The sequence below is a fragment of the Euleptes europaea genome, chromosome 18 (genome assembly GCF_029931775.1).
Source record: "Euleptes europaea isolate rEulEur1 chromosome 18, rEulEur1.hap1, whole genome shotgun sequence".
In the NCBI taxonomy this organism is placed as follows: Eukaryota; Metazoa; Chordata; class Lepidosauria; order Squamata; family Sphaerodactylidae; genus Euleptes; species Euleptes europaea.
Genome location: NC_079329.1, coordinates 2672862 through 2697444, shown reverse-complemented (window position 1 = coordinate 2697444; position 24583 = coordinate 2672862). Strand labels below are relative to the sequence as shown.

The 24583-nt window shown below is 44.0% G+C and overlaps 1 protein-coding gene across 1 annotated transcript; it reads left to right on the top strand.

Moving 5' to 3' along the window:
- The first annotated feature begins 1904 nt into the window (after positions 1-1904).
- LOC130489591 (polyunsaturated fatty acid lipoxygenase ALOX15B-like) lies at positions 1905-22673 on the top strand. The gene is made up of 14 exons (XM_056863349.1): positions 1905-2051; positions 8889-9084; positions 10305-10377; positions 10533-10655; positions 13885-13988; positions 14340-14512; positions 16235-16378; positions 17167-17370; positions 18020-18106; positions 18709-18878; positions 19616-19737; positions 20351-20451; positions 21857-22027; positions 22494-22673. Exons 1-14 carry the CDS (start codon positions 1905-1907, stop codon positions 22671-22673), a joined length of 1995 nt encoding a protein of 664 aa, XP_056719327.1.
- Positions 22674-24583: the final 1910 nt, after the last annotated feature.

The following is a 24583-nucleotide window of genomic DNA, read 5'->3' as shown; positions in this document are numbered from 1 at the left end:
GTTTGTATTCTTTCTGAAACAAAATTAAAAAAAAACTTTTAAAAAACTATTTTCCCTTCCCAGGACTCCTGCAGCAAACAGATATCTCTCCCTTCCCCCTTCTCTCTTCCATGAACGCTGCATGGAGTCTGCAAACTTCCTTCCTTCTTTCATTGGAGTAGTTTAACTGACCTGGTTCCAGCCACCCAGAAATGAAAAGTCTGTTTTGTAAAAGTTTCCACATCCCATTTTCGAATAATGAGAGATAGAGGCCATTTTTGCATGGTAATTAGCAGCGCACTCCAGGCTGAATTGCCCTGGAATTTTTGTTTTAATGTATGCTTAACCGTCATTCTGGAAATGACTGTGAAGCCGGCGCAGACCTGCTTTGAGTTACTAAAGAGCCCATTTAATGTGACCTTTGGGGTTTGCCGTGAAGAATCCCCCTGAAAGAACCATGCAAAATAACACCAGGTGGGTTAGGTATGCACATGCTAATGGCTATACAAACAGGAACAAAGGAGCAGCCGAGGCGGGGTGGAATTTCTCCTTTAGAAGCGGACTGTGAATAGGCATTTTTAAGTCTCATTTTAAAAGAGCTTTGAGCGAGCATCAAAATTGACCAGGCATAAATGTCCAGAGACAGACAGAGGAAATGAGCATGTTGCTCTGAGTGCCTCCTCAGTTTAGTTCCTTCTTCCTGCAGTTGCTGGGTGCAGCTATTCTCCTGGTCGGCTGAAACAGGAGGAGAAGCTAACTAGGGGGTATCCAAAAAAGCCATATGCTTTTAAGCCATGTACTTTTGATTGTGGTTCTGCATATGCACTCCAAGGTGAAAAGCACCCCCATCTCTCTTCCATGCCACCCTCTCTATCTCTCTCTCTCACACACCCCTCATGTTGTACTAGATAAAGAAGCAGTCAAAGGAGTGAATTTAAAAGCACGACAGCCCTGCATTCCATGCATTCCTATGGAGGATGGTGCCCACTCCTTTGGGGCCCCACAAAACTGGATCTCCCCCAACCCAAACGTTACCAAACTTTGGGTTCATGCAAGGAGAGTCCCTCGCAGCTATCCTGAAAATTTGGTATACCTACCTAGAAAAATGCCACCCCTGCCCCGGGAGCTCCTCAAAAAATTACCATAGACTGTAATGGACCCAAATTTTGGGGGGAAACACGAAATAAAACTGAATAACCATTTACCAGTATGGGTATTCGGCTTATTTCAGGTAACCGGTAAAAAATCAGGTCCAATAAGCCCAAACCCAAAATTTAACCAATTTTATTTATTTATTTATTGGGGGGGGGTTGGGGGGAAACACGGAAATAAAATGTTCTTTCTGCTGGCCAGAATGTCAAAGTGATTCTTGGCAATCGATATCCTTAACTACCCTTTAGAGGAAAGCTCACCCCATTAGAAAACTTGTTTACAGCTGGCTGGACTTTTTATAAATGTTAGCAATGCTTGCAGTTTGTCTGCAAAAGGTTCAAAATATGCCTGTAATATTGAAGCTAGAACGCTGGTTCCTTTGAAAAGTAGGCCTTAGCCTGGGCTCAGTTGCACAATTCCTCTTCATGGCTTCAGGTGGGAAAAGGTGTCACCCTACCAGGATAGGCCTGTGTCCTTGTGACCCAGTATCTCTTTCCACTGGTCCCGTAGTCCCTGGTTCAAGGCAAAAATCCAGCCTCTCCTTCTGAGAATGGATATCTACAAAGACAGCTGGATCTCAGCCTACCCACCCTGGCAGGGGTGATGTAACCACTTGAAAAGGGGCAGGGTTTTCTTGCTGGGAAAGGGTTATATATAATGCCTGCTTGAGAGCGACAAGCTCGAGAGAGTGTCTGGAAATCCCTCTGGTTACCTCTCCCCACTTCGAATCGTTCAAGAGAAGATATATTCCCTGCATTCACCTGAGTTCCAACATGGTTCTATATAAAGTTCGTGTGTCTACTGGCACCAACCTGGGCTCAGAGACTAAAGACTGGGTTTCAGTCACCTTGGTGGGCACCAAGGGCAGCAGCCCCCAAACCTGGTTTGACAACTGGGGACCAGACTTCTACGTTGGAGCGGTAAGTTATGATGGTAATGGATCAAATCACAACCAAAGCTCTTGGGCTTTATAGGATGATGGGCGTTTTGGTTTTTCTTTTTATAATTTTTAATTAATTTTCCACACAGAAAACCACCATCCAAACAAACAAGAACAACAAACCTTTTTTAAAAAAATATAGAAACAATATAGAAAAAAAAAAAACCACCCACCACCAAATACATAAAGTTGAATCAGATTACTGACAGAGGGCTTAGTATTTAACACATTTTCCAATTTATTTTACAATTACAGATAAGAGAGAAATTAATTAATGGTGCGAGTTTTTTTTAAAAAAATATTTGTATATTTTGGACTTAATTCATTTTCCATAATCTGAGGGGTTTAGATAGATGCTGAGTACCTTTCTGATTCATGTATGAAATAAACTCATGCCACATTTCATAGAAATCTGATGTTTTAGCTTTACCTTTGACTAAGAGCAGTCAAAGTTGATGTGTCGATTTTTCTGCCATAGCTATTTGCCACAGTTCGGGATACCAAGAATGTAGTGTTAAATGTTCTGTAGTTTTCCAACATTTTGCTATTACCCTACGGGCTGCCATTATCATAAACACTATTAATCGCTTGGATGCCACTTTTCCATTTTGTTTCCCTCCCCAGATTGTCAACAGAGCCAATGCTGGTGTAGCATGGATGGTTTCATGCGTAATATTTGTTATTTCTAAAAATATTTTTCCCAGAATTGGTATACTACAGGGCATGATCACCACATATGGATATATTCACCTTGCAGATTGCAATTTCTCCAATATTTTGTATTGTTTGTATTGCTTTTTCTTACAAGAAGCACGGGAGTGATCTACCATAGGTGTAGTGGTTTCGAAGAATTCTCCCTAAGGACTACTGATATAGTTTTTCTTGTTTGAGTCATCCATAATTTATTCCATATATTTTGTTCTATTTTATCCCAATATCATCTTCCCATATTGTTTTCAATCCGTTTGACATACTTGTATCTGTTTCGATTAAACGAGAATATATTTTGGACATTAACCCTTTTGCTCTATTCATATGTTCCGTTAGGATCTGCTCAAATTTCATCATCTTTCTGGTCATACTTTGCCTTTCCATAGGATTCATAATTAGGTATTGTAACTGATGAAAAAGAATCCAATTCATTGACACTCGTTGCAGCTTTTCTTTTAATTGTGCTTCAGTAAGGGGAGATCCATTTTTTTAAAAGTCTCTCATTTTATAAATCCCCTTTTCTTTCCATTTGACACATTTCTCTGGCTTGTCTACATAAGAAAAATTGGGATGTAGCGTGAATGAAAACAGTGGGGATATTTCAGGAATTAATTTATTTTTCCATTTATTCCAAATTTTAATGTAGTGTGTAGAAAAGGCTTATCATTTTATATCTCTTACTTTCCCCCTCGAAAGACAGTTTTTTTCCAATTAATCCTAGAAGTTTCCCAGTTGCTTCCATACCTACCCATGGCTTATCAGAGGTTTCCTCCAGATATGATACCAGTGTTCTCAACTGGTTTGCCTCATAATATTTACCTATACTAGGTTCTCCCCATCCCCCTTGATCCAGTCTCTTTTGTCTCAAAATGTTTGTAAGTCATGGTCTTTTACCTTGATAAATAAAACTAGTGAATATTTTTTGCCACTTTTCCAAGTCTTTTGGTTCATTGCTATGAGGAGTGTTTGAAATAAATAGATTAGTTTTGCCATTTTGTAAACAATACCCCCTTTCTTGCATGTTCGTTATTTGCTGCTTGAGCATCAATAGCAAACTGCCTGCAGCTGCCATTTTATTCCTGCCTGAAGAGGGGGTTCAAAGAGGTGTTCAACCCATTTCTGCGCCCAAGAGAGTTTGGTCTTGTGCTTCCCTCCCTCCATGCTTCATGGCAAACTATTTCTACACCTGACAGGACATGGCTAAGAAGAATCTATTGTTCAAAAGGAAAAATGCAAAATCTAGAGGTGTTAGTGAAAGTTCTCGAATGCACCAAAGGGGGATTATTTGCTTGTTTATTTATTTGCATCCCACTTTTCTCTCCAATGGGAACCCAAAGTGGTTTACAATACAGAAAAAATAGAACAGAAATATGAGGTGGGGAAGGCATCTGAATGAAGACTAGGGCCTTTTATGCATGGGTTGGATCTCCCTGGTTGGACCTGGGTTCATTGCACATTAATATAACACAATTTGGGGGGAACTATATGCATTGGCTTGAATGATCAGGGACGAAACCGTGTGCTAATCGAGCCATGAATACAGAAAAGCAGTCTCCCAAGCTCAAATCAAGCCCCACCCCTTTAAATGCTGCTCTGTAATTGGCTTACCGTGAGAGAAGATTTCCTTCCCCCCAAACCCAACGGCCGCATAAAAAAGCATTTTAAGAACAAAAACAAAAAACGGAGCTACCTGAAAGAAGGAAGGGGGAGAAATCCAAGCCTCATTTTTAAAAAGCATTTCTTTTGCTCAGAAAGAGCTCCAAGGTAGCAGGAAGCAGGAAGCACTTGAATCCCCACCTCTTTACACACTGCTTCGTAATTGGCTGCGAGATAAGCCAATCTTCTGAGTTTCCCCCTAATGCAGTATGCATGCACTGTGACTCCGGAATGAGCCAGGATCAACGGTTTAATTCAGGCCAGAAGAGGAATGGGAAAAGCCGGATTCGTTTTGCGTCGAAACAGCATTGAGCTTCTAAGGAATGGGATAGCGTGCATACTGAAAAATTTGATCCTGGCTCAAACGGAATAAAGGAGGTTAAATCTGTTGGGTCTTAGATAGCGAGATTCGTTACATGTCAGACAGTCAAAGGGTTAATTAGCCAAATGGTCAGGAAGAGCAGATCGCCATTGCTTCCATGTCATATGGTCACGTAGGCAAAGTAATCTGCATTTTACTGCTTTGGTATATCCTTTGTTTGAAAGAGAAACTGTAGCTCAGTTACTTGTAAGTTACCAACCTGCAAGCATGGAGGAGCACATTCTCCTTGTGAGAATGGCTACTCGTGAGTAAGCGTAGTAACTGCTAAAGGAGTTTAGCAAGTCTAGGAAACTTAGAGATGTAGGATGTTTATTGTTTAATCCATGTACCCTACCCTTGAGATTAGTTAGTAAAGAATTGATTTGATTAAGAAAACGACTCTGTGGTATTTTTGTGTGTGATTAACCTTTATTATCAATAAGCCAAAACCAAGATTCATCGCCCTGAATGGTAGCAGATTAATTAAATGAGTTTCAGATCCTAACAAGTGGTAGCAGAGGATGGTTCATTCTTGGCTATTGATATAAAGTCACACAGAACAATTTTTGATTTTTGAATCGTGTCCCATCGGGGAACTGAGGAATACAAAGGACCTTACAGACGCCTGAGGGAATTCCTGTAAAGAAGCCGAGCAGCCGAGTCTGTGGGGACGACAGGAAAACTCAACCCTCACGCCTGTGAACTGGAGGAGGAGAGCGACAAGCTGCAAGAATGGGAGAGGACGCGAACCGGGCAGCCACGCCAGTAACATCGAGCACAAACGCAGGAGCCGTGAGTGTAAATGGGAAAGGGATCCAATCAGTAATAATTCCCCACATAAGTCAGTCATCCTTCCCAATATGGAAAAGATCTGTCGAATTAGCATTTAAGGCACTGGGGATTAAACACGTACTAAATGAAGATCCCCCAGATGAGACTGACAGAGATAAGTTTAATGCCTTTGATAAAGCTGATGCCCAGGGGATGTGCCTTCTGGTGGGAGCAATATCACCAACAGAATCATCCATCATTTTAAATAGTAATTCAACGAAAGATATGATGAAAGCACTCAATGAAAAGTATGGTGTTTTGTCCAGAGGTCAGAGGATGAGCCTCAAGGCGAATCTACTCTCATATAAGATGCCTGAAAATGTAACTCTCTTACAACATTTAAAGCATATGCAAGATTTGGAATCAGAGGTGAAATTTGCAGGAGGGGAAGTGAGCTCAGAAGATTTTTTAACAATATTCATTGCCAGTCTCCACCCACGCTTTAATGCAGAGAAGCGAAACCTGCTAGCCAGAGAGGATTTAACCCTTAATAAGCTGATCACAGCCTTGAAAGAATTTGAAACAGACAGAGCACGCGAAAATGAACTGTCTAATGGAATACAGGTATTGCATGTGCATGAGAAAAAGTTCCAATGTTTCACCTGTCGCAAATTTGGCCATAAATCGTATCAATGCAAGCAGAGGGAATCAAAAGGGGGAAAACCCCCCTCTCCGGGGGAAAAGCCCGCGAATTTTAGACAAAGACCAGATTCAGCCACAACAGGAAGTCAAGGCTATAGCAAACCCAAGAGACCAGATCAGATCGCTACGCTTTTGCTAAAAGATCAATCAACTCACATTTTACCAATAAAAGATGACCCAAAGCGTGTACAAAAATTGCTTTTAGATTCAGGGTCAAGTAACCATACATGTGGGATCATGGAAGCCTTTGATTATTTGGAACCATGTGCTGAAACATTCATAATGGCCAATGGTGAGAGACAAATATGCACCCAGAAAGGACAAATTTCTGTTTCTATCCAGTCTCTCTGTGGAAATGTAATGGGCTTAAGATTACAGAATGTGCTTTATATGCAAAAATCTGAACATTGTTTACTGTCTGTGAAAAGGCTAGCAAATGCTAAGTTCCAAGTGACAATAAATGAGAACGGTTGCTATTTGTTTGATTCTCAAGCAAGGGAATATGAAGTTTTGTCAGAAGGTTCTCATTACTACTTGGAGAACGTTGCAGACCAGATTGTGGATTATACTGAGGACAGTGTTAATTCTGATGAACTGTATCAGTGTGAGAAAGACAATGGACTTTGTGCAAAGGAAAATACTGTTGTTGATGAGAAGGAATGCTTTGTTGACTGCAATAAGGAGATTAAAGGTTTAAATACTGAGAAATGTAAACATGAGAATTGCGTGTATTTCTGGCATTTGAAATTGAAACACAGAAATATGGAGTCTGTGAGGCAGCAACTACATGAGTTTGGCTTGCCAGTAAAGGACTGTGTGAAGAGTTATGAGCAATGTAAAATTTGTATTGAAGCATCAGAGCATGTGCAGAGTGATTCAACAGAACTTCTAGCGCCATCTACTGATGAAGGAAATGTTAGCATCTCGGGAGACAAAAGGGGAAAGGAAATTTCCATTGTAAACGAGATGAATGCAACTGAGAGAATGAGTGATGCAAAGGTTGGAAGAAGGGAAACCGAGCCGGTTACATCCTCAGCATGGGAGCTTAGGCCGCCTGGTGCAGCAAAGTGTCTACAGGATACAGCATCAGAAGGGGGCAGTCCTGAAGCTGATGGAGATGTAAAGGTTTCAACCACCTTAAACCATTCTGAAGTGAAAAGTAACTTCTCAAGCTGGGAGAACAAAGAGCAAAAGTTTCTCAGTGGGGAGAAGAAATCACTGCAACAACTTACAGCGATAAACATTCTTTTAAACATTGCCACTTCAAAGAAAATGACAGTGATGATGTTTACTGTTACAGATAGCCAAAAGCTTACTTCACAACTACAGAAGCAAGGCTTCAAAAGGGGAAATAAAGAGAAATGTCTACTCAGCAGAAAGGAAAATGGCCTATTGCAATACATTTTAATAATAATGGACAATGTTTTAATTTGCTGTGATACTGAGTCAAATGCAAAGAAAATTGCTGAACAACTGGAGAAATCAGCAGGATCCAAACTCTTTGAAGAAAGACACTGTTTTGATATGGAAAGAGACAAAATACTGGAATTTCTCAAGCAAAGAAAAGTGCAAGAACGCAAGTCAAGCAAGACAAGGAAGAAATCTTCAACTCAAGATTAACTCAGTGAAAGACAAGAAACAAAAGGGACTTATTGATATGATATGATATGTTAATAAATGTGATGAATTATGTTTGCATGTCTGAATGTAACTGAACCTCGAAAAGGGGATTTGTTGGGTCTTAGATAGCGAGATTCGTTACATGTCAGACAGTCAAAGGGTTAATTAGCCAAATGGTCAGGAAGAGCAGATCGCCATTGCTTCCATGTCATATGGTCACGTAGGCAAAGTAATCTGCATTTTACTGCTTTGGTATATCCTTTGTTTGAAAGAGAAACTGTAGCTCAGTTACTTGTAAGTTACCAACCTGCAAGCATGGAGGAGCACATTCTCCTTGTGAGAATGGCTACTCGTGAGTAAGCGTAGTAACTGCTAAAGGAGTTTAGCAAGTCTAGGAAACTTAGAGATGTAGGATGTTTATTGTTTAATCCATGTACCCTACCCTTGAGATTAGTTAGTAAAGAATTGATTTGATTAAGAAAACGACTCTGTGGTATTTTTGTGTGTGATTAACCTTTATTATCAATAAGCCAAAACCAAGATTCATCGCCCTGAATGGTAGCAGATTAATTAAATGAGTTTCAGATCCTAACAAAATCTACTGTGCATAAATGACCTAGCCCTCTCTCGCTGTCTCACTCCAGGTTTCCACCCAGGAAAATAATCCCTGCCTTCCCTCTGTCTCATGCCTCTGGGCACATCCAGGCCTTAAGTACCTGTAAGCAGAGGAGAAACAACCTCAGCCAGATCTCATTCAGCTGCTGCTAGCCTTAGTGTGCAGCGTAACAATCTTATTATTATTATTATTATTTTATTAAATTTCTACCCAGCTCTCCCCAGCCTAGGGGTCTGATTAGCATCAAGACCAGGTCCCAGGATGAGGAGCGGGAGGTTTTTTTTTTTTTGAGCAATTTGGGTTTTGAAGTTCCGCTGCTTTGTTCTGAGGCCATTGGAGCCTGAAACCCCTTCTTATCATGTTGCCCCACCCCCTTTCAGGACAGCGAGTATGAAATCCAATGCACCCAGGACCTGGGAGATATCTTGCTCATCCAGATCACCAAAAAAACAATGCTGTTAATCCAAGACAGTTGGTACTGCAACTTTATCCAGGTGACATCCCCACAGGGTGAGATCTACAATTTTCCTGTCTACCAGTGGATCGAAGGCACTGTGGAGGTCAGAGAGGGGAAAGGTAAGGAACTGTGTTCCAAGGATGCCCCTCATCCTTAAAGAAGTTACTCTTGGTCAGTCTGTCGCGCTTGTAGGATTCCCAGGGGCATCTCGTTGGCCAGTATAGAAAACAGGACAGAAGGCAGGACTGGATCACTAGTTTACTAAACCAGAAGAGATATAAAGAACAGTTAGTATCTGAGGTAAAGAATGGCCTTAAATTCAAGGGTTTTATACACTAGTCCAGGTCTCCCCAACCAGTGAACAACACTGACCCTAATCATTAGGGGGGTGCATAATGGAACTTCCTAGCCGAAAATATGCACAAAAATCTCTCTTTGGGTCATTACTTCAGGTTCCTGGAGCATAATTGGGAATTTAGGATTCTTACTGAGATGAAACTACCCGCCCCCCACCCCCACTAATCAGCATTGTTTCGAGTTCACATTCTCACCTAGACAGCAAGATTATGCACACGTGCTCACTGTGTTGTACTTTGATTCTGATTTTTTTCCCCAAGTAATGGCATCCTTCTTTCCAACTGGATCCTGGCAAAGGTCCAGCGCTCCCAGCCAATCACTTTTGCAGACAAACTGCAGAGACAGAATACGTAGTATGTGTGCGCACCTTTTTTTCCATGATTCTGCTCATTCCCAAAGCAACAGCGCCCTTCCTTTCAATTGGATCCTGGCAAGGGAGGTTCATTGTGTGCTTGCAACCAATCACCGTTGCAGACAAGGCACAAAGGGGGAATTTTCAAAGTAGCTGCTGGCAAATGCCATTTTGCATTTGTAGAGCTCACGTGCACAAACGAACTACTTTTGGGTGGCTCAGTAAAACGGAGCTGCTTTGCAGTGTTCTGTGTGATTTTGGTTGCATTGTGTTCCATGACTGCTGAGCAGGAGACCCTCAAACTGGCTGTGCATTGACAAGAATGGGGTTTGGAGTGCCTGTGAGCAGCAAATGTTCCCACAAACCTAGAAATCAAAAACAGGACACAGACTTTAGCCTGTACCGGTAAAGTCCCACCTGAAATGAAGCAATCACAGTAAAATTTTGCCTCCCAAAGCCTGCATCCAAAACTGTAGAAAAATTTTCCTCAATGCACACCACTACTGGTCATGGCTGTAGTCAGGGTGGGGGCAACTGGGTGCACCCCCTGACCTGGAACACTGACTCACTCCAATCATTATTGTTGTCCCAAATACCACTGACACACCCTGACCCCTTCTCCACCTGTAGGAATAACTGCTCCTGAAGATACCCTTTCAGATCACAGGAAGAAAGAACTGGAAGAGAGGCAGAAATCCTATAGGTGAGTATTGATGCTTGGGGGCTCCAAAGAGTTTTGCCTAACTCCTTGACGGGCTCTTGCAAGGAGAGACAGGATTCATGGATTCGGCATCCAAGTAACATGAATATATTTAGATGCAGATTTCTTAATGGTAATTATTCGTGTCTTCTCTGCAGATGGAAGGAGTATGAACCTGAAATGCCACACTGTCTGGATGTCAACTCCACTCATGACCTGGAAACCAACTCCCAATTTTCTTTCCTCAAACGCGCTCTTTTTTACTCGCGTGCTACAGTGATGTAAGTCGTGCAAAGAAAACACAAATGTTGGTTCTTGTAGGTTATCCGGGCTGTGTAACCGTGGTCTTGGAATTTTCTTTCCTGACGTTTCGCCAGCAACTGTGGCAGGCATCTTCAGAGTAGTAACACTGAAGGACAGTGTCTCTCAGTGTCAAGGGTGTAGGAAGAGTAATATATAGTTAACTTTTCTACTGCGATGCAGAGACACTGGAACCATTCCATCTTTTCTCACAAGTAAAAGAATCTTTAAAACTTCACGAGCTAACCGCATTTATGACCATCTAGAACGGGCTCTCTTACGAGAGAGAATTCACACTACCCGCAGAGAACTTGCTGCCACAGACAAGGAGTTGTTTTCCTTACATATCAATACTAGCCACAAAATGAGAAGCCATGATTGGGACAAGATTGATAATCTCACCTACAGAAAAATGGAACAGGGGTTAACCAGCCATACTTCCAGACAGAAGCAAAAGTTTAACAAATTACAGGAAAGAAGACAGAACAGTCCAAAACTTGACAACAAACGGATTATCTTCAATCTGACAGACCGACAACTCTCACCTGAAGAAACTTCCATCTTAGCTAAGGGAGGAAACTTTGCAGTCACTCCCACCCAAATTCCAGTGGAAGACATCATTGCAAATGTAGAATCTGCCATTCGTAATCTACCTGAAGAAGATGCTGAGGAAATAAGAGGAGAGACAGCAAGAATTCTACGAAAAGCAAAGCCCCCTGCTAGCAATATAACACGCAAGGAGAGAAACGCCATCAAGACCCTCAATGCAGATCCAGAAATCATTATTCTACCAGCTGACAAAGGCAATGCCACAGTGATCATGAAAACAGAAGAATACAAAAAGAAGATTGAGGAACTTCTGGACCCTGCCACATACAAAAAACTAAAACGAGATCCAACTTGCAAAATTACCAGGAAAACTAGCATTCTGATCAAGAATTCCACTCTTCATCCCGACACACACAGAAAACTATGCAAGACTGAAGCACAACCACCACGATTATATGGACTACCTAAAATTCATAAGGATTCCGTCCCACTCCGACCCATCGTGAGTGCCATTGGTTCCCCAACATATGAATTAGCTAAATATTTGACCACCCTCCTACAGGACCACATTGGAAAAACCACTTCTTACATCAAAGATTCAACTCACTTCATCAACAAAATCAGTCCGTTAAGACTCAATCCAAAGGATATATTAATCAGTTTTGATGTTGTATCCCTCTTTACCAAGGTTCCAGTAAAAGACACAATCTCATTGATTAACCAGATTTTTCCAGAAGATATAACAGCCTTATTTCACCATTGTTTGACAACAAGTTATTTCCTATGGGATCAAGAATTTTATGAACAGATTGATGGAGTAGCTATGGGAAGTCCACTCAGTCCAGTAATAGCAAACTTTTACATGGAATATTTTGAAAAGACAGCATTAGAATCAGCACCTTACAAACCTACAGTCTGGTTCAGGTTCGTAGATGATACATTTACCATTTGGAGCCATGGTGAAGAAAAATTAATGGACTTTCTAAACCATCTTAATAATATCCATCCAAACATTCAGTTTACCATGGAAAAGGAAATTGAGGGTAAACTCCCATTTCTTGATACCCTTGTCATCCGTAAAACAAACCTTCAGTTAGGTCACAAGGTCTACCGGAAACCAACTCACACAGATCGCTACTTACACAAAAACTCCAACCACCACCCCCGACAGAAAAGAGGAATAATCAAAACATTAATGGACCGTGCAAGACGGATCTGTGAACCACAGTTTCTCAAGGAAGAAACTAATCATCTAAATCACGCACTGCTAGCAAACGGCTACTCCAAGAATGAAATCAGAAGGGCCATTAAACCAAACAAAAATCAGAAAACTCAAGAAAAACAGTCTCCCATAGGAAAGGTATTCTTGCCATTTATTAAAGGAGTCACTGATAGGATGGAGAAACTTTTGAAAAAACATAACCTACAAACAGTGTTTAAACCCACCAAGAAAATACAACAAATGCTACGATCAGCAAAAGACAAAAGAGACCCCCTCACCTCTGCAGGAGTATATCGTATACCTTGCAGCTGTGGAGAAGTTTACATCGGGACCACAAAACGCAGCATACAAACAAGGATAAAAGAACATGAAAGATACTGCAGACTTGGCCAACCTGAGAAATCAGCAGTGGCTGAACATGGACTGACACAAACAGGACACAGGGTCTTATTCCAAGACACTGAAAGACTGGACAATTCTACCAACTATTTTGTCAGATTGCACAGAGAAGCCATTGAAATTCATAAACATCAGCACAACTTTAACAGAAAAGAGGAGAGTTTAAGAATGAATAAGGCTTGGCTTCCTGCCCTGAAAAACCTCCAGACAAAGACAACATTCAACAATAGCCATACAGATTAGCTTTGGATTACACACATTAACAGATCACTTCAGGATACAATGGTTCCATATTAACATACCATACCCTCATTAGCACATTATCTTGATACTTACAGGACAATACTTTTGCAGGACAATACTCAGCTCAAACCCAACCCTTTCTGACTATATATTACTCTTCCTACACCCTTGACACTGAGAGACACTGTCCTTCAGTGTTACTACTCTGAAGATGCCTGCCACAGTTGCTGGCGAAACGTCAGGAAAGAAAATTCCAAGACCACGGTTACACAGCCCGGATAACCTACAAGAACCAATGAACTCTGACCGTGAAAGCCTTCGACAATATTTTTAAAACACAAATGTGGTTAAGGCAAGTAAAGGTGACACCCTTGTCAAACCCGCTGTTGTGATCATGGCCGTGCCAGGTGCCACCCACATTCTCAGTGGAGTAGGACAGCTAGATAAGAGTCCAGTAGCCTCTTAGAGACCAACAAGATTTTCCAGATAGGAGTGTTTAAGAGTCAAAGAGTCTGATGAAGGGAGCTTGGACTCTCGGAAGCTCATACCCTGAAAATCTTGTCGATCACTAAGGTTCTTCTAGATTCATATCTAGCTGTCCCACAGCAGAGAAAAGCTTATATGTCCACTGTGGAGCTGCACATTGATGTCCAGAAAGAGAACCATCTCTGTGGATCCTTCCTATGGTGGAGACTTTCCGCCTACAGTGGTGATACTCCATAATGTGAGGGAAGGGTTTGGGACATCCTTCCCTGCCTAAACCATTCCACTTTCCTCTTCTTTCTTGCCTTCTTTAGGGCGGTGGAGCAGAGACTGAAAGGATACTCTACCAGCAAAGAGTCTTGGGAATCGCTGGAAGACATCAAGAAGGTCTTTGGTTTCAACAGGCATGAGATGATAGGTAAGAAGGTGCTCTGTTGGAATGTCATTGAAGGCAGCACCCAGCTGTGGCTGTACATCTGAATTCAGATACGTCTGGAACACCCTAGAGCAGGGGAACAGTCTCAAGGAATCACGAGTGGTTCCCAGCTCATTCTTGCTCACCAAGAGGAAACCCACTGGGAGCACAGCCTGGGAATCTGCTCTGCTACTCTCCCTATTACAACCTACTAGAAGTCACTTTGATCCCAACAGAATCCAGAAGTCTTGATTCCCTCCTCTCTTAACACTGATCCATAGATTCTTCCCCTGTCCCACATCCTATAAACGGATTCTGCCCAGTTGAATCTGCCATTGATACTATGTCTTCCAGAGTATATCATAGAACACTGGAAGGAAGATGCATTCTTTGGCTACCAATTCCTAAACGGATTGAATCCAAACTTGATCCGGAAGTGTGCAAAGATCCCACCCAATTTCCCTGTTACTCAAGATATGGTGGCCAGATCCCTGGGCCATGGCACTACCTTGACAGAAGAGCTGAAGGTAAAAACATGGGGTTGCAGCGTGTGTGGATGTGTGTGTTCCAGAGAGATGCATCGTTGCACTATGGGCATTCCCCTATGGCTCTCTTGGAAATGCAATATGGTTGCAACCCTAGCAGCAACACAGAGGGCTACTTCTCCACTCTGGAAAAGGAATGCATTACGCCCTCTCATGTTCCTTTCCCTCTTGGCTGATGATGAGGCAGAATGGACGAAGGAGCCTTTGCGTTCAGCCCCTTTGCTGATATAAAGGGCTACTTTGCATTTTCTGGAGATCACTCCTCCCTTAAGGAACGGATGGGTCTCCTCCAGGCTTTTAAATTATATAATGTTTTCACTTATGATATGTAAGCCCTCTTGAGCCATGAGGAAAGGTGGTATACAATTATTAAAAAATAAATAAATAAGATGTCCCCGTGTGGTTTATCACCGAAGAGAGTCAACAGCTTGGCCATGAAGACCCTGTCTGAGACAGGGCCAAGAGAGAAAAACACGGCTACACTTAGGCTTACCAGGTCCCTTTGCTCCACTGGCAAGAGTTCTTCAGCAGCTCGCCATGCGCTTGACTGCCTCGCGCACAACACGCCTACGTCACTTCCGGGTTTACTCAGAAGCGACGCGGACACTCTATCAATCTCTGCCGAAACTCTATGGAAGTGATGTGGGCGTGTTGCGTGGGGGCGTGTGCACGCATTGCCCACCGGCCCTCAGGTGGTCGGAGGGCAGCCCGGTGGATTGGCGGGATTTTACCTGCAACCACTGGGCACTTGGCAACCCTAGCTACGCTTGGCACTTCGGATTTGTTGAACAGACATATCCACTCGCCAGGGAATCGTCCCAGTGGTTTCCCACTGGAGCCCTGAGCTTCTGTTTGCAGGCGGGCAGCAGAACATTTGGGACTGATCATTCCTCAGAAGGGACATTGGTAGATAATCCACTAGTAGGGTCGCCAGGTCCCTCTTTGCCACTGGTGGGTGGTTTTTGGAACGGAGCCTGAGAAAGGCGGGGTTTGGGGAGGGGAGGGACTTCAATGCCGTTGAGTCCAACTGTCAAAGCGGCCATTTTCTCCAGGTGAACTCATCTCTATTGGCTGGAGATCAGTTGTAATAGCAGGAGAGCCAATTGGGAAGCCTGGCCAATTGGGAAGCCTGGCTGGGAGCCCCTCAGGAAGTGCCTGGAGGCATGTGTTATGTATGCAGCAGGAAGCTGCAAACAGGGTGAGCTTGGATCTCTCCAGGCTCCTGCGACCACACGTTCTATTGGTTTATTTGAATTGTAGCCACCCAATCACGGACTGGGCATGGCCTCGAGTGGCTGGGATGGCATATAAGTGGGGTTGTGGGCACAGTTCTCCAGTTCTGTTCTGCATCCTCCTAATAAAGCAGTTGCCATTGGAACTCCGGTCTTGTGTATTGCCCATGCATACATAACAGCATGGATGAGGGATGAGAAGGGAGTAACCTCACGGGGGCACCCTAATTCTACAGGAGAACAACCAAGATTTTGCTAGATTTTGTAGAGGTTGCAGGCCTTTATACATTTCTTTCTTAACAAATTGTGTTGTTGTTTTTCTTTTTGCTGCCTTGGGCACTTTATGGGAAGGTGGGGTGCAAATCTTTCTTATAAAATAAGACTTGAATTGTGGGGGAGCCCATAGCTTTAAGAGCTGGGGCCTATTCCCATCCCACATGCAAGTTTCCCCTGGCACATGTCTCCCCTGCAGAAAGGGACCATCTACATTGCCGACTACCGCATTTTGGACGGGATCAGTGGTGGTTGGATTAACAAGGTCCAGCAGTACATCACGGCCCCAATCTGCCTGCTGCATATCACCCCTCAAAAGGAGCTGATACCCCTTGCCATCCAGGTAAAAGGCTAGAATGGATTGAGCTGGCTGGGGGACTCTGTTTTGGGAGCTCTTCCGGTGTGGGACAGAGCAAGGCTTGAAAGGCTGGGAATGTACTTTCAGAGTGTTTATGTACAGGTCATGTGGCAAGTGCTCTTTCATGCTTGTAGTCACTAGGTCTCATCATCACCAGAGACAGGCCTCTCACCCCTATCCTCTCCCAGAGGTAGAGTTAAACCACTCTGCCACAACACCAGGCAGAGCTACACACAAAATTGCCTTCTCCCTTGCTGAGACAATTCCCCCTTTTCCATTCTGCCCTCAGGCTGCCTTCAACATCCAGCCCATATGCTTTATTTATCTTTTTCATGCTTGATCCCCCTGTTTGAAAGGAGATGGGATGCTGGAGCAGCATTCCCATAGGCTCAGGTGTGAAACCGCTGAGTGGCTGTTTTACCTCTCAGGGGCAGGTCAGCCTCCTTTCCATCACACCGGCAATTCCTAGAGCTACCCTACATCACTTCTGGAAGCAGAGGACATTACAGCCCATTCACTGTCCCCACCCCAAAACCTCCCAAAGGTTGACAGGCGCAGCCTGGCAGTGCTGCCCCCACCAAGCAGAGGAGCAACAGGAGATATTTCAGGCAAACCTGTGCTACATGAACACTAGCCTTTATTCAAAGGTAGCACTTGCAGGCCAGAAGAACTTAACTTGTGTGAGTGCACATCCTGCCATTTGTCCAAATAAGTGTTTTTGTTTGCCATTATGTTACCAAGAACTGCATGTTGGTTTCCTCCTGTTCCCACAGCTCAGCCAGACCCCTGGCCCAGAAACTCCCATATTCCTGCCCTGTGACTCTGAGTGGGACTGGATCTTGGCCAAGACCTGGGTGCGCAATTCCCATTTCCACGTGCACCAGGCAGTGGCCCACCTGCTCCGGACGCACCTGTTGGCAGAAGTCTTCGCCCTGGCGACCTTCCGCCACTTGCCTACATGCCACCCACTCTACAAGGTGAGACTGAGGTGAGGGAGGGATCGTGCTTCTCAACTTTATGAGGGGAAAAAATACAGAGGGCAAAATTAGCCGAGAATTCTCAGTGCATTTGTGAGATCATCTTCTGGGTGTATCTACAATAATGTCTAACATATCCAGGTTAATCAGAATACAAACATGACCAAAGCTAGAATATGCAAGTCACATCCGTGAAAATACTCGTCATTCTCATGCAGTAAATGTATGGCTTTTTTTTTTAGAGGGTTTCTCAAAATGAGTTATTAATCAAAGTGTTAAGAATACCCCGCTGGCTCTAGTTGCCCCACCCATACCAAGGAGATCGTTGATGATCTAGCGTGGCTGAAACCACACGTTGAACCACTGCTTTGGGAGTTCTGCTAATCATTTTAATAGGGTTGCAAATCCTGTACTTCTCAAATTTCATGGCACTTTAGACCTTGCTGCTTACAGGTGTTTTCCACATAGCCTTCTGTATGTTGGCCTACCTACTGAGGATCTAAGAGAAGGACCATGGCTCCACCCCAAAACAACTTTTTTCAGGCCTTTTAGCAGCTCTAAAAAGGCTATATTATTTTATAACTGAAATGTAAATATACATTACTTCATTAATACAATGCTTTCATTTTGACCTCTGCCCCTCCTTCAGCTCTTAATCCCTCACATGCGCTACACCTTTAACATCAACACCCTGGCCCGGGAAGACCTCATCAGTAAAGATGGTATTTTTGACAAGGTGAGTTATACATGCCGTTCTTTGGCACAAGCTGGGAACCAAGCCAACCAAGGACTTGTCAGAGGATGAGCCGAAGACTCTTGCAGAACTGGATCAAGTTTGAGACACATTAGTGCTAGCTTAGTTCAGTCGCTGTACACCACCTTAGCTTGCTCTGAGGTCAGGATGGCAAGATAGAAAAAGAGTAATTAATAAAGAAATAAAATTATTTAAAAAATCCTTGCAATGTAACAGATTTTGGGAAATCTGACTCGTTCCTATCTGTTGCTCTGGGTTCTGCAATTCCCAGGACTAACAACAGTCATTAGTGGAGCTTTTGTGAGGTCATGAACTGATCCCAAATTTTCAAAAGCTCCTTGTAGCCTATAGATTGTCACTGGATAATTTAAGTACACGCACCAGATGTGTTGTGACTGTTGTCTCATGTTGATTTGTTAACGCACAACCTTGAAAAGCTCACCTGTTAAAAGCTGAAGCAATGTGCCTTTTGAGATTTCATTTGCTCCACCAGTCAAGCCGAATGAGCTTGGCAAAGCGTGAGCTACCAGGTGGAAGGAATGGCTCTGTGTAAGTGGTACCTCCAATTTCTCCCTCTTTTCCAGGCAATTGGTCTTGGTCGTCAAGGCTTGATCGAGCTTTGCCAGAGGGGCATGGAAGTTCTGACCTATTCCTTCCTGTGCCTCCCAGAAGATTTAGAGGACCGTGATGTGTGTTCGCTGCCCAATTACTACTACAGGGATGATGGTCTGGAGATCTGGGCAGCCATAGAAAGGTCAGTAAGGAAATGAGATAGATCCACTATTGGGAAGGATGGGATAGGAAAGAGACGTGTGTGTCCTCCAGGGAGCTCTCCCAGTTTCCTGAGGTGCAGAGGATTTCAGAAGCACCCCTCCCTCTATTACCCAGACCAAAGCATATCTATATCAGAAACTAGCTAGCTCCTTATCTGCAGAGAGGTTAAAAGGAAAGGTCGCACAGGTAGGGGGGCAGGAACTGGATAGAATCTTTATCCTGATGTGTTAAATTTATGTTTTAGGAAGGTTCTTTTTTGAACACGGGAGAAGTCCAAAATGGTATTCCATAGCTAGGGTCTGAAGTGGTACAGTACAGTCTACAACCTTAGGACTCTACCAAGACATTCTGTTCGTTCTCTCTCTCTCTCTCTCCTCTCTCTCTCTCTCTCTCTCTCTCTCTCTCTCTCTCTCTCTCGCCATGCATTTTCCTAGGTTAAGTTTAGAGACAGCCACTTCCAGAGGCAACTCAGGAACGGAAGTGAGCTTTCGCCTGCTCAGGCCTCTCCTTCACACTCCAAAGCTCCAGGCTGCCTGGAGACTGATAGAACTCAATATTCTGGCTCGTGCTGAATCCTTTGGACAACCCCTCTCTTCGTTCCACCCTGCATCCAGGGATCTTTCTGGGATACACCAGGGAGGGGATTCTCCCGGGAGACCAGCTGGGCCCCAGCTCTGTGGCCTGACTCACCTTCTGCTTTTCTATGTCCTCCTTCAGTTTTGTCTCCAATATTGTCGACTTCTACTATTTGAAGGATGAATCTGTGCAGGAAGATTATGAACTGCAGGGCTGGATAAAAGATATCTTTACCGAAGGTTTCCTGAGTCAAGAGTCTTCTGGTAATGTCCTCTCCCCTCCCTGGATGGGATCCGCCATAGCTAAGCATGCAACCCATGGTTAGAGAAGGAAACATCTCCTGCCCTTCAATGCACATTCATATTTGTCAGTGAATTCCATCTCACTCAGAAAGGTGTTCAAAGCACACTTTGCCTTGCTGTCCAAGCTCAATAGCCTGGAGATTTGAATGAAATATGCATCTCAAAGTAGTCATGGGACATGACTCGGAACCGCTGGAGTGCCTTTCAGTTTGGGGACTTCCATGTTCCTCCCCTCTCTTACTTTTTGTCACAGTTTAGGTGCAAGGACCGGTGTGCTTGTTTTCTGTAACACACCACCCACGCTGTAAACAGTTTATGAATCCACACAACACATGAGCTGCCCTTGCCACCACCAGAATTAGCAATGTGAGGGGTTTTCTGAACGTCAGCTATTGAAAATTTGATGGGTGAGATGTGTAGGCATGCAGCAAACTTGTCCGTGTAGCATCAGTTTACCCCATTATTTATTCATGTATTTATTTTATTAGATTTCTACCCTGCCCACAATACCCGGCTGAAGCCGGTTTCAGGAGGCTAACCCCCACTTCTGACTCATGATTCTTTCCTTTCACAGGAATCCCGTCCTCCTTCGATACAGCGCTGGAGCTGAAGAAGTTCCTGACCATGGTGATATTTACCGTTTCTGCTCAGCATGCAGCTGTCAACAATGGGCAGGTAGGAGCAAATCTTCCCTTGATCCTACTTGCTAAGCCTTTGCGTGGACCTCAGCTGCCACTCAAGAGGGCAACTTTTAATGTGCATCTGACCATGCACTGAACCAAAAATATCACTTTCAGGAGGGCTGAAATGCCCCCCCCCCCCGTCGTCCACACTAATACAAATGTTTGCCTTACTTATTCTTGTTTCACGCTGTCTACTCTCCCCTCTTGCTACTCACTTTTGAGTTTTTTTTGCCCCTTGTGTGGGAGATCCCAGCCAACCAGGGAACACATACAGATTAAAATGATGTGTGGCTAATAAGATTTGGCTGTGTAATAATGTCCCTGAGGTCAAACAAAGCCAGTTGAGAGTGAGGGCAATGCTTGCTGGGTCAGATTTTCCATCCGTCCGAATTGACTTTGTTTTCCTTCAGTGATGCCATACTACAAACCACTTTCTTAGGTCAGCCTGCTCTTCACTGTGAAGGGGATCACCCTTTTACACTTTATCACAGCAAAAACCCCTCGTCCCAAGCACAAGTCACAGAGAAGCACGTCTGCTTTTTAACAGTTTGGGGCATTTTTAATGTAAATCACCCATCCCTTTTGTGTAGCCCTATATTTGGGACTGGGAGGGAAAGTGGCATGGTATAGCCTGATCTCATCAGATCTCAGAAGCTAAGCAAGGTCAGTATTTGAATGAGAGACCACCAAGGAAGACACTGCAGAGGCAGGCAATGGCAAACCGCCCTGCTTCTCACTTGCCTTGAAAGCCCCTTGATGGGGTCTCCATAAGTTGGATGCAATTTGATGGCATACCACACCGTCATTAGCACATTATCTTGATACTTACAGGACAATGATTAGCACATTACCTTTGATACTTTTTGCAGGACAATGATTCAGCTCAACCCAACCCCTTTCTAACTATATATTACTCTTCCTACACACTTGACACTGAGAGACACTGTCCTTCAGCGTTACTCCTCTGAAGATGCCTGCCACAGCTGCTGGCGAAACATCAGGAAAGAAAATACCAAGACCACGGTTACACAGCCCAGATAACCCACAAGAACCAATTTGTTCTTATGTGTGTAGATTTGGGACCAGTTTAGGATAATAACAGGTTGTAGATCCCAATATGTGGTCTGTGGGCTGTTATGTATTTGGCTAGAAATCTCAGTGGGCCCCTTGACGTAGGAGCAAAAGTCAAAGATAACAAATAGTGCTGTTTATGCTAGTTATCCAGATCTATGCTAAATAAATAAGAATCTCAAAATCTGTATACTTGGCAAATTCTGTAGGGGAAAATATTTGGATTATGTGTTTAGGATGAAAAGTTCCTTGTGCCTCTTTACATCGGTGGGTGAGAGGGAGATTAGTATAGACCAGGGGAGCCTAATGTTGGATTTTGATCACAGTATCGGAATGGCGCCTGGATGCCCAACTTCCCCTCCTCCATGAGGAAGCCCCCACCTAGATCCAAAGGCATGACACACCTGGAGGACTACCTGGATACTTTGCCTGCCATCAACACCACCTGCAGCATCATTGGCACTGGCTACGTGCTCAGTGCCCCACCGGGAGATGCGGTGAGTGCTCTGAGGTCCATGCAAAGTGGGAGGGGGCATGGCAGAGAGGTTTTGTGGAACTCCCTGCCCCAGGATGTGGTGATGGCTGCCAACTTGGAAGGCTTGAAGAGGGGAGTGGACATGTTCATAGAGGATAGGGCCAATCCATGTCTACTAGTCAAAATGAATACTAGTCATGATGCATATCTATTCTCTCCAGTATCAGTGGAGCATGCCTATTATATTTAGGGTTGCCAGCTGTGGGTTGAGAAATACCTGGAGATTTTGGGGGTGAAGCCTGAGGAATGGACTTCAATGCAATAGAGTCCAATTGCCAAAGCAATTTTCTCCAGGGGAACTGATCTCTGTCCCAGATTTGGCAACCCTAGCTGGAGGAGATGTTCCTTACAGTTGTGCTAAACCTACTCTGTGACTTATTGTCTCACCATCAACGCACACGCTCTCTTGTCCTTGCTCTCGTAAACAGGTAGCTCTGGGGAATTACCCCAACGAGTACTTCACAGAGAAGGAACCACAACAGTTCATTCAAGACTTCCAGGACCGCTTGAACAAGATCTCCAAGAAAATTGTGAAGAGGAACTGTTCTCTTCCCATTGGCTACCAAAATATGTACCCTCCCGAGGTAGAGAACAGTGTCTCCATCTGAGTAGGGAAGCTGGCTCAGTCCAGAAGGTGGCCTTGCAGGCCTAAGAGGAACATGTTCCAGTTTTTATCTTCCAGATTATGTACCCTTGCCATGCAACGCCAGCTGTAGCTTCTAGATCCATCAGTGAATTTGCACAATTCTTCCCTTCTGCCTTACTGGTGCCTACCTATGTCCTGCCAAAAATGCTTCATGAGCACCATCCTGATCTGCCTCTGACTGTATTGGGAGAGGCGGCATGCATCTTTCCCAAATGAACAAATAAATGAGGTAGTAGTCTACTTCGAGCATTTCCTTTGGAGAACGTGGCTAGTCTATGTGGTAATTAGGGTGTAAATTTGCATTATCGTGTGCCTCTGTGACATCTTTCCTTCACCTTTTTGCCCAGGTTTGTGTATTGAGCCACCATTTCCTGAACATTATTGAATCTGGCCGGGATTTCTTTTGCTGGGGAAGAGATGTTTGGTCTCTGCTCCAGATTTATGCCTAACAAGCTTCAAAATGGCCACCGGGTGCCTTGTAGTCACGTGTTGGTGCCACCAATTCTGTGTTGCCTAGCAACCACTGCAAGAAGCAGATGGACCTCTGCGGGGAAGTGCGCGCCATGGCCTCAGTGTTACCTAGCAACAAGCACAAAGCAGTGCCACGGACCTGAGTGGCCCTGGGCATGGGGGGGGGGAGGCTGCCAGGAGAGGCCTTGGGTGGCCCTGTGCATTGACTGAAACCATATCCCATGCGGGAACAGAACATCGTGATATTGTTTCCTCTTTAAGGAAAGGCCATGATGTTTGTTATGGGGAAATAATACTTTAGGGCTTAATATTTTTTCCTCCAAGGTCTTTTCAGACAGATTTTTTCCCCCTGTTTCAAATCTGGTTTTAAGTGATCTGTTTTTAAGAGCAACATTAGCTGCATTTTCCATGGGAAACACACACACACACACACACACACACACACACACACACACAAAGAGAGTTTTCTTTTATCCAAAGAGATATTTCTCTTTCAAGATTTCCTTTTATATAATCTACTTGGTTTGTGTGTATGTGTGAAGTGCCGTCAAGTCGCTTCCGACTCATGGCGACCCTATGAATCAATGTCCTCCAAAGCGTCCTATCCTTAACAGCCTTGCTCAGATCTTGCAAACCGAGGGCCGTGGCTTCCTTTATTGAGTCAATCCATCTCTTGTTGGGTCTTCCTCTTTTCCTGCTGCCTTCAACATTTCCTAGCACGACTGTCTTTTCTAGTGACTCTTGGCTTCTCATAATATGTCCAAAGTACGACAGCCACAGTTGAGTCATTTTAGCTTCTAGGGTCAGTTCAGGCTTGATTTGATCTGTAACCCACTGATTTGTTTTTCTGGCAGTCCACGATATCCGCAACACTCTCCTCCAACACCACATTTCAAAGGAATCTACTTTCTTCCTGTCAGCTTTCTCTTTCAAGATTTCCTTTTATATAATCTACCTGGTTTAAAGAAGGTAATTTTCAGCTTTTTCAGCCTTCTTTGGCCAGTTAAAAAGACAAAACACCAACCAGCTGTCTTTGTGAGATGCGGTGCTTTTCAGATAACAAAGGAAAAAATTAGCCTGGAGCCGACGTTTGCCCCACATACCTCCTACGTGCAGTGGCCACACTAGCCCTCATGTTCACTGTGTACATTCATGCAGACGCATGGCCTCACGTCAAACCTTGGCAGCCAGGATGGGGAAAAAAGACAGCTGCCATGACAAGCCATGGAGAACAGAGCCGGGGGAAGGAGTTGGACAGGGCTCTTTGGGACTGTGTGGTGCTTGGATACAGCGGTGTTATGCTAAGGACGGGTACAGGCATTGCTTGGGGTGGGCCTCATGGAGGAAGGCTGGGGAGTGGGTGGGAAATGTCTGGCTTAAAGGCCCAGGAAATGCCCAGGG